The sequence below is a fragment of the Microtus ochrogaster genome, unplaced genomic scaffold (genome assembly GCF_000317375.1).
Source record: "Microtus ochrogaster isolate Prairie Vole_2 unplaced genomic scaffold, MicOch1.0 UNK35, whole genome shotgun sequence".
NCBI lineage: Eukaryota > Metazoa > Chordata > Mammalia > Rodentia > Cricetidae > Microtus > Microtus ochrogaster.
Window position 1 is genome coordinate 39,881 of NW_004949133.1, and position 10,853 is coordinate 50,733.

At 44.0% G+C, this 10,853-nt stretch overlaps 1 protein-coding gene across 1 annotated transcript in view; it reads right to left on the bottom strand.

Moving 5' to 3' along the window:
• Exo1 (exonuclease 1) overlaps positions 1–10,853 on the bottom strand; it is a 23,377-nt gene that overhangs the window by 8,894 nt on the left and 3,630 nt on the right. The window contains exons 3-10 of the mRNA XM_005368523.2: positions 8,751–8,870; positions 8,131–8,254; positions 6,691–6,828; positions 5,642–5,854; positions 3,750–3,937; positions 3,030–3,123; positions 1,962–2,181; positions 319–562 (exon numbers count right to left, since the gene is read on the bottom strand). Coding sequence (XP_005368580.1) covers positions 319–562; positions 1,962–2,181; positions 3,030–3,123; positions 3,750–3,937; positions 5,642–5,854; positions 6,691–6,828; positions 8,131–8,254; positions 8,751–8,870 — 1,341 coding nt within the window. The remainder of the gene's footprint in view (positions 1–318; positions 563–1,961; positions 2,182–3,029; positions 3,124–3,749; positions 3,938–5,641; positions 5,855–6,690; positions 6,829–8,130; positions 8,255–8,750; positions 8,871–10,853) is intronic.

A 10,853-nucleotide genomic window follows, 5' to 3' on the forward strand; every position in this document is an offset into this window, starting at 1 on the left:
CTTGCACTAGAGTCCTGGGCTAGAGCTGAAGACAAAGGAGCTGGGGCTCGCTATCTTCCTCTTCCTGACTGGAGGTGCAAAGTGACAGACCAGCTGCCTCCTGCTCCTGACACCTTTCCACACACGTGAAGGACTGCACTCTTGGAACGTGACCCAAAACAAACCTTTCCTTCATCACGTGACTTTTTTCTAGCAGACACTTTTGTCTCAACAACGGTAATGTAACGGAGACCTAAGGCAGCTAAGAAAACAGGCACGCAGTGGGATCCCGCAGAGAATGGTACATCCAGCTTAAAGGGCGCTCTGGAGACCCGGTACCTGCTTCTGGTGCCCGGAACTACAACTGCACCACTGTCCTCGTTCTTCCTCTGTAAAAACACTGCGAATTTATTCCTTATCCTAGACGGAGTGTGTGCATCTGTCCCGTGAGCCGTCCCGTTATCCAGGTTGGGCACAGATATTTCGGAAGAGTTAGAAGATGCGCTATCTCCACAGCTGTTTTTCTTGGTCTTCTTTGTAAATGAAGAATACTGACCCAACAGGTCATCTTCGGACAGAGCCTCTAAACAAAAACAGAACCATACATAAACACCTGGGCTTCCTCTGTTGCTGGCTACTTGCCGTGGATTTTACATCCTGAGCCCTGGTGTCCTAAAGGCAAAGCCTCCTTTTTGTCCCACACATGCTGGGCAAGAGCTCGCAGCAGCCATATACCCATCCTATTTTGTTTTTTTGAAAAGCTATGCCTCGTAAAAGGATATATTAAGAATGACTGAAAAACAATGACCTTAACCGTGTTATACAACTTTGCAAATTAGTTAACATTTAACATCAATTTTCTGTATGATTTTATATGAAATTACTCTAACCAAAATTTCAGAGCATAACAGATTCTGAATGACTGACTTTATTTTTAGCTTAAGTGTAGAAAACAATTAGAGGGAAGCTTATATATAAAGCTATAATTAATGATTCAAAGTTTTTAATATCCCAATAAAACCAGCAACTATTTACCCTCCGTGGCAGTTGCTGAGGTAAATGTTCTAGCTTGGCTCTTCATTACCAAGCCCCGAGGCCAAGAGTTGTTGGGTCAAATGTGGAATACAAATATTTTACACACAGATACAATATAACCTAAAATGCAAGACACAGGAGTCACAGTTTCAAAAAATCTACGTGGAAGTTTACAATGTCACTGTGCTTGGCTTTAACAGCAACTGGAGAAATTCAGCCTAGGCTCAGCCAGAGACAGAAACAATGACAAGCACATAACAGGAGCCATCAGTAAAAGCCGCCTTGCAGAAGGGCCTGGGGGCCACCAGGGCACACTTGACTTCTGTCTGCATAGCTAACCACACTGACCACTACAGTCAGTCACAGCCACGCCATGACTAAGGAGCTCAGGTATACCCAAGGTACAGAGAACTAGAAACTGAAATAACATCTTCAAAAGGATCAAAACCTGAAAATATAAGGATGAATTTGACAACTGATTCAACATCAGTACACTGAACAAGAGATCTCTGAAGTCTTCAAAAATAGTAACTATTAAGATACCACTTGCTCTAAATTATTGATTTAAATCCTCAAAGCCACCCCCGCCCCCTTTGGGGGGTGTATATTTGTATACAGGGCCTCTGTGCAGCCCTGGCTGTTGTGGAACTTACTCTGTAGACCAGGCTGGCCTGACTTCTCTTAAGTGTGCCACCCACATAATTAAGTGCTATGCTCCATCTGTATGACGGAACCATGCTAAGTGCACTAAAGCATACGTATTAAGCGATGCCCCGCTGCTGTCTCCCTCTGGATTAACGCCGAGCGGTCTTGCCGTAGCTGATGCGGCAGGTTCACAGCCATTCGCACCCTGCCCCGCACCATTTCTGCTCCCTCTTCCCCACGATCCCCGAGGAAGAGGACCCATAACCAACAATCACCACATTTGGAAAAAATGAAGTACATACCATTTCTTGGTCTCTTTACCATGGGAGACTTCCTGGGAAGATTTAACCCTTTAGTGGTAATTACTTGTTTAAGGCCCACAGTGCTTGAATTTTCTGTCAACCGAGGAGCATGGGAAACACCATTCGCCTCAAGTCTAGGACAATAGTTTCTGTGCCATATGCTATTAGGTGACTTCTGACACACTTTGTCATTCCAGCTATGACTTCTTGAGTGGACAGGCTAGAAAAGAACAAGGAGGAAGGTTATAGCAGTGTTCAGTTACTGTTCAAAAGCAAAGCTTTAGAGCACGGTCTGATGGCGCAGGCCTGTGATCCCAGCTACCCAGGGGGTTGAGGAGGGAGGACCAGGCTACCTAGTAAGTTCAGGCCCAGTCTGGGGGACTTAGTGAGCAATTTCAAATTCAAAGGGGCTCAGTGGTGGAGCGTCTATCAAGTGTGAGGCCAAGAGGGAGTAGGGAGGGAGGGGAAGGAAGAAAGGAAGCGAGGGAGGGAAGGGTCCTGAGGAAGTCTATGCTTTAGTAATTTTTTACTCTTCTATTAATCCAAGCTGTTTAGGCTCACTCATAAGCTAGCAAGATTTCATGAGTACCCTGCCTTGTGTTTGACCTCTTCACCGCTGCCTTCCTTACACGTATTCTTTACGATGCTGTGTCCTGGCAGTCCGCACTGTCTCTTCTGTGCATGTTTACTTCTTCCCTAAGTTCTTTTAGTTACTATGACTTCTTTTGTTCTTTGAGAATTCATGCATGTTGTACAGTGTTATGCCGTTGCTGCACAGAACCTGTTTGTCTCATCGTTTGGGGAATCGTGACTGAGATGGCAGTCTGGGATGTGCTGGCTGTGCTGTCTTTACACATTTAAATTAGCAAATTAATCTCCAGCAGCCAGGAGGCAGGGGCAAGTGGATCTCTGTGAGTCTGAGGCCATCCTAGTAGACATAGTAAGTTTCAGGACACTCTGCATAGCACTGAGTATAGAAATACTTCACAGCTGCTGGGCAAAGGAAGACCTGCCTCAAAGTTCTTAAGACAAAACAAAAATGTGCTTTTATAGTTTTTAAAATGTTACCATAGTGTCGGGACTGTAGTCGTCAATCTGCTCCAAAGTATTTACATCTCTGTTTCCAAGTGCTATTTGCAGAGCCACAGAATCATCGACATACCTGGTTGCTAAGGCTAAGGAGAAGGTCCTTATTAACAAGCAATAGAATCATACGGCACTAAGAAATAAAAATGTTGTCCATTACCACAGAGAATCTTCAAGGTTTGGGATGTACAGAGATCTCATCTACTGTTCACATCAGCATCCAAGGACAGGCAGGGTTGCTGGCCTGTTTCCCTGTAGGAGCTGTCCGTCTTCTAGAAGAGAAGCCCGAGTCAATTCCTCCCTTTCTAGAGATGTGTGGGGAAAGTCCTGGCTGCTCCCTAAGTGATTCTGCAAATGCCTGAGTACTAGTGACCAGAAACACTCCTGAGGAACCAGGCTAGCCTCCATCTCGGGCGACACTTCTGATGTGTTTGCTAAGAGCAAGGGACCTGGGGCCAGTGTAGTCAATTCATTAGCCACACAGATGAGCCTCGGCTCGCTACACAGACGAGCCTCGGGTTCATATTCAACAACTTGACTTTTCACTAGCATGGTTTTCTGAAGTTGAGTGGAATATGACCATCTGCACCATAAAATATAAGGCTGATCTTCGAGTTTTTCTTTTCCAAGAAATAGTGTGCCATTACCAACAACGCTAACAGGGTAAATGAGAAACTCCACCACGTGGCTCAGAAAGGATACTGCCCAGCATAACTCAGGGTATCCGGGTTAACGTCATCTCCGTAAGCATTCAGAGGGACCAGCTTCCTTTGGATGGGGTCAAACACCAGCTGGTAGAGGAAAGTATTGTTGGCTCGAATAAATCCTGTGATGTAATCCTCAGGCACCGTTATGTTCATCTTCAGGTAATGCCCAATTTTCTTGATAACCTAATAATGGATGTAAAAATACCTCATGAAAAGCTGAAGAGGAGAAGTGTGTTGATCCCACACCTGACACTGGAGAGTGAGGCAAAAATCAAGTGATTTTACCCACACCAAAAACACTTTTACCAGAAAACACGGCCATACCACATCACCCAAAACTCGGGTCCCCATGCCCAGTTTTGCACTGTTCATCCAAAATGCAAAATATCTGGCTTATGTCAAGCATACATTTCTAGAAATACTGTTTTTATCCTTTCGGCAACTGATGCCGAGAACAGGGACCCTGCAGAGATAAGCCCCCTTTGTCAGTAAGAACAGGACTTCACCTAAAGGTTTCAAGAGCTAACTGGGTAAGAGACCAGGCAAGAGAGAGGGGAAAAGAATTGAAAAATTTTGAGAAGTCATGGGCCATAATGAGTCTGAAGAAAGATACCTCTCTACAGACATAATGCAGCATACTTTAAAGAAAAGGGGAATTAAAGTTAATACTTCATAATTGATTGTTTCCCTACCATGTGTACAGCAATGCAGCCCTTGGTTCCCAGATCAGGGAACTTTAGATTTAGAAATCTGGGATAGAGTAGGAAAGGATATTCAAGTTTGGGACCACAAAAAATGTTAACTGAACCTTTTTCTTACTGGCATATTCCGAGACAAGCTTTGGATATTAATAAGCCCCAAGAAATATTTAGGTACTTCACCATTCCCCTACGGTGGTCCCTGTTGGACATGTTTCACACCCCATTCTGTTCACGTAACTTCACGGGATGCCCTAACATGAAAGCAGTGACTACTAATACTACCAATCCGATGGGAGCAGAAGGGACATTCTCACATTCGACACAAAACTAGTGCTAATGTTTCTTTTGGACACAGCGAGAGACTTCCTGTGTGTTTTACTACCAACACAAGAAATGTGCCTCCAGGATGCACGCATCTTATGTCTTGATATCTGCCTGCTGATTCTCCTAGTACACCTGGACAATGAGAAGTCTGGCTTCTACCGGCTCACAGTTCGTAATGCCTATGTGAACTTATGAGTCACCACCTCCCGACATTCCTCCTCGTAAGACCGTGGGTGGGATTTGGGAGCATATTAGCAAGACTATGGGGTGTCCTTATCAGTACGGCTGTATTTTTCCTAATCAAGGAGTTGCTATTCCAATTCCTCTCACACCTTTACAAATTCATGATTGATTTATATCCAAAAAACAAAGCAAACAATAAATCTGAGAACTGAATAGTTCAAGACCATCCTTGGCTACACAGCAAGTTCAAGGGCACTCTGGTATTCATAAAAACTTGTCTCAAAAATATTTGAATGGGGGTGGATTGAGATGGTGCAGGAGGGGCTAATAGTTCTGCTTTGTGATTTCTGTTAGCAGAAAGAGCTTTTTGCTAACAGAATATTAAGTGAATGAATAGTAGAATTTTGTTTGGATTTCTAAAACTGTGTATTGAGAGCTATAACCCATATAATCAAAAGCTATTACCACACAGAACTTTTCAGAATATCAAGATCCTTAGACCAGAAGGCTTGAGAACCACTCCCAGGTGCTAGGATCCAGAAGTCAAGAGTTTTCAAGTCTAGACACCTTTTCCCTTTGGTAACACGCACAGGCTATAGATTAAAATTCAGAACCCACTTTGAACTTGAAGTCCCCCTGCCATCTGACTGCTCCTTCGTGGAGCGAGGGTCCCTCCTACCTTGACGATATCCGGGTTATTGGCCAGTCTCAGCACTTTGCAGGCCTTTGCTAAGCCGATCCCACGCAGGGAGGAGAGGTAGTCGCAGCCTGACAGGATACACATGTACCGAAACTTCTCCTCCGTGAACACGTCCCCAAGCTGCTTGCACATGCCCAGCCGGGCCTGGTCCACTTCCAGTCCATTTCCAAAGTGGTCCATTTTCAAAACCACCTTCACACAGAGGGAAACGGTGAGTACCCGGAAAGGCCACGTCGTTATCGTTATCTGGATCACACCAATGCTAAGGAATCGCTCTTGCTCCAGAACACAGGCTTTTCTTCTGACCCTCTTTTACATTCTAAAGTGGCCAGTCTTCTGTTACTGTCATTGGGCAATATGTGCTTATTGCAGGAAATTGAAAAATCCCCAAGTTGTCCACACCCCGTTTATGAATCACCCAGAGTTAAGATTCTGATGAGCGTCCTAGCAGGTTATGAAGATGCATAATCATATTACAGCTGTTATCAAAAGGGAACCACCTATGGTTCTGTATCTTAACTCCTCCTTTAATAGACCATTATAAAGTTTACCATTCAATTGGTTAATATATTATTTCTAAATAATGGAATAATATCCCTGTCATTGATAAGTTCGTTTACAAAACCTAATAAAAAAATGTAAGGCGTGAGTTATTAATATTAAAAAGTAAAACTAGCCAGGCCTGGTAACACAGGTTGGGAGGAAGGAGAACCCGGAGTTCAGGCCCGCCCAGGCTGAGCAGTTCAGGGAGATTCAGTCAGAGTGGAGTGACGAGGGCTGTGGCCCAGTGGTAGAGAGTGCTTGTCTAGCAGTCAGAGGTTCAGCCACACACACACAGTCAACTAAAAGACAAGCTAAACACTAAAGCATTCACAGGTGGAGGTGTAGCTTAGTGGTAGACACTTGAAAAAGCAATTCACTGATACCAAGTGCCATGAACAAGTACTCCAGGTGAGGTCTTTGGCTCCCCAACACACACAACCCCCCCCCCCCCCCATAGCATGTGTGCAGCAGCTGCAGTCCAGTACCTTCTTACAGCCAAAGGCGAGGAGGTCCGAGTCCTCTGTGATGACGGCTTGCACAATTCCAGTTTTGTTAAGATAGGCCAACTGAGCATCAGCTTCATAGGGAGCCACCAGGCAGTCCACTCCCAGGGCCCGAGCAGCCTGTGAGAGACCACAGTGAGCTTGCAGCCCAGCATCAGAACGGCACGGTGTCACCAGCCGCACACACATGCCCATAATAACTTTCTAGAATCCATGTCCTTTGAAGCAGAATCGTTCTCCTTTTAGTTGGAATACATTATACACTGCTTTGTTTTAATGAATTTATATAGGCCTGGCTGACAGCTCACCGGCCACATAATTCTGAAGACCTTAGTTCTGATCCTAAAGAGATGAGTCCAACACAGTCTACATGTGACTCCAGCACCACCACAGAACAGAAGGAGAGACAAGGATTCTTGGAAGCTGGCTGGTGGCATGAACTGATAAATAGCACAGACCCTGCCTCAAGTGAGGTTAGAAGGGAGGACGCACAGTCAGTGCTGTCCTGACCGCCCTAATCAACCTGTGCTGTGTGCATGCCTGAGCACACACACACCTGAAGAAAAAATAATCAATTTATGAATCTGAAGAAATTCTGCAATATATTTGGTAGTAGTGGTGATTATCTAAGTTTCTACCTTAAGAATTGTTATGCTCAGAAGGTAAACAGGATACTTGTTTGAACCTGTCCAAGCACTTTTCCCTCTAAAGACTGCAGGCTGCCTCTTCAGGCAGAAGGCCTGTCTAACACAGTTCCGGTAAATTCCAGATCCTAATCGCTGCAGCTACATCATGGGAAATACATCCTTCTGCCTTTCTCCTTCCTCCCTTGCCTACCAAGTGCCCCCGTGACACCACCACTTGTGTCCAATCGCGATTTCTCCTCTGCTGCACACGGAACTCTCTTCAGGGGCAACAGAGAGCACGTGGTTTCTGTATAGCTCACTCTGGCCTATATCCCCCTTGCTTTCTGAATCAAGCCAGGACCAACAATCAAAAGAAATGTCTACACGAAAAGGAACTATGGGATAAGCCCCAGGGCGCTTATTTTAGCTCAGAACCAGGTGACAGGACAGCAGGGTACACACAGCTGACCCCGACTTTATCCTAACTTTAAGAAGCAATCTCAACACAAACCTAGGACGAGGAAAGTGGGGGCTGAGACTAAGATCTGGATGAGGGGTGCTTAGGAGCTCCACAGCAGGAGCAGACTCTGGGGTTCTGCAGAGCCCCTCAATCAGAGAGTCAGTGGGCCACCTCTCTGGCCATCATTCAGAAAAGAACGCGAGTTGATGGTTAAAGGCACATTCGACCACAGTGGGGTAAGAAACAGGCCCCAGGGAATCCGCCCCTTGCATCTCTGCACACAGCACCCCAGGCCGAGCGTGTGCTTGGTGCCTTTGCTGCTTCTCACTGACTCACTTTTATCACTTTGTGGGCCATGGTGTGTGTGATGTTGACGGAGCGGGTGAAGCAGTCCCGCGCTTCTGACACCTTGCCCTCTCGCAGGAGCTGCTTCCCCTTAAGAAGGTTGCTTTGTCGTCTCCTGAAGGGGAAACACATGGTGAAATATAAATACTCACAAGCAGACTCAAGAAGCAATAGGAAAACTGCAATTACAGGGATTTTCTAGAAAGAAAGAGCTGAACTCATTTAAAACGGCACAACAGATCTGCTGGCATATCAGCCTGGGCAGCTCAGGCTAGCCTCACACTCACTAAGATGACCCAGGACCCTGGACCCTGCTACTGCCTCTGCTTCCCATGTGCTGGGACTACAGACAGCATCATCTCTGCAGCTGAGCACATGACTGATAATGTATGCAGCCGACTGACGGCCGACTTTACCACAGCAATGTTTCATGTCAAAAGGTAATTATTTTTAAACGTGACAACAATCTAACACAAACAGATCATTTAAGGGAATGTGCTCACATACTACGCTGTATAAGAAATCAAGATTTTAGAAATTTGGTATCATACATCCTGAAGTGTCTAGTCTTAGCACAGCTAAGCCAGATGCTAAATGTGGAGTCAACTTACTCTCGTCGAGATCTCTCCACTTCCTTTTTAGAAGGTAAGGTACATCCATCAAAGACAAGAATGGGCTTGACCCCATGGGACAGCAGCATATTAACAAACTTCATACAAAATCCTACATACCTATGGGATGGAAAAGGGAAATGGAAAATTCATTTACATGCTTTGACTCTCTTAATTTTTCTTTTCTTTATTTAAGACCAGATGACAGGAAGGATTGTGAAGCAGGATTTTGTTTTTTGACACTAAACTTTGCAAAGGAAAGTTAGACGGTTCAAATCCTGTTGTGAGTACTTATAGGGCACATGGTGGTTATCAAGTTATTCGACTCTCTAGGTCAGCAGTTTTCAACCTATGAGTCATGACCCCATTGGGGGATTGAATGACTTTTTTTTTTTTTTTTAAGTTTTTGAGACAGGATTTCTCTGACGCTTTGGAGCCTGTCCTGGAACTAGCTCTGTAGACCAGGTTGGCCTCGAACTCACAGAGATCCTCCTGCCTCTGCCTCCTAAGTGCTAAGATTAAAGGCATGTGCCACCACTGCCCAGCTTGAATGACCCTCTCAGGGGGTTGCCTAAGAGTATCAGACATAATATCAGATATTTATGATTCATAACAGTAGCAAAATTACAGTTAAGAAATAGCAATGAAAATAATTTTATGGTTGGGGTTCACAGACATAATATCAGATATTTATGATTCATAACAGTAGCAAAATTACAGTTAAGAAATAGCAATGAAAATAATTTTATGGTTGGGGTTCACCATAACATGAAGACCTGTATTTAAAGGTTGCAGCATTAGGAAGGCTGAGAACCACTGCTTTAGGACTTTCTCAATTGTAAATTAAAAGCCTTTGACATCTTCCAATTTTCATATTTTATTGTTATTCCAAATATTTTTTATGTTTCTATTAAAAAACTGATTTGAAACATCTCAAATCTATTGCAAAGTTTTAAGAATACAATACTTGATTTCTCCTGCAATACCTTATCATATCCAAAAGACAGTATTATTTATAATTCACCCTATATGAAATTTCATCCACTAGTGCCAATAATGTGTCTCAGCACTGGTGATATCCTAGTTAACACTGAACAACACGGTGCCCACGGTGTCTGATTTCCACACTCCACAGCAACACAGCAGCCAGGATGCTGAGGGAGGACCCCAGCAAACAGTGTTATTACTATCCCCACATCCAAAACCCAGTGATACTTAAGCTAAGCTTTCGAATCAAATGCAGTCACCTCTGTGACCACTTGCTGTATTCTTTGCTATGGACAGTGACAAGGGTACTGCGCAGGGGACAATAGTGGTGACAGTTCTATTAAACATCAAAGAGCAGATGGAAGCAAACAAGGAATAGTGATGTTTTAAAGGGAACTCTCAGCTCTTCCTGACTAGAAAGCATAAAGCATCAGGTAGCATCACTCATTTCACTTCCAAGTTAGCATGTGTTGACATCAACATGCTGACATCAATCTCTACAATGACCGTAAGTGTTTATAAGCTTATTGTCAAATTCCAAAGTAGTGACCATTTCTGGCTAATACTGCTATCCCAGGAAGGAAGAAAAAGTAAGGCAATTAATTATACCAAATATGACTTCTAAGTTGTCAGGAGAAATTTTAAATCCAAAGCAGATATTAAGCATTTTAGTTTTATCGATATTTAATGAGTGGGCCCTATGGATTTCATCTCTCACTTCTCATTTTTTCAAAGATTTATTTACCTATTATGTATACAGTATTTGTCTGCATGTATACCTACATGCCAGAAGAGAACACCAGATATCATTATAGATGGCTGTGAATCATATCATGTGGGTGTTGGGAACTGAACTCAGGACCTCTGGAAGAGCTGCCAGTGCTCTTAACCACTGAGCCACCTCTCTAGCCCCTCTTTCTAATAATAAAGGATACTGCCTGTATTTTAAAACTTCTTCCAAGTAATCAAAAATTTGAATCAAAGGCCGGAGAGTTGGCTAAATGATCAAAAATGCTGGTTGTTCTTCCACTGACTGCTCCTCCAGAACCTGGGTTCAATCCCCAGCATCCATTACTGCCTATAACTCTAGCTTCAAGGGATCCAATGCTGTCTTCT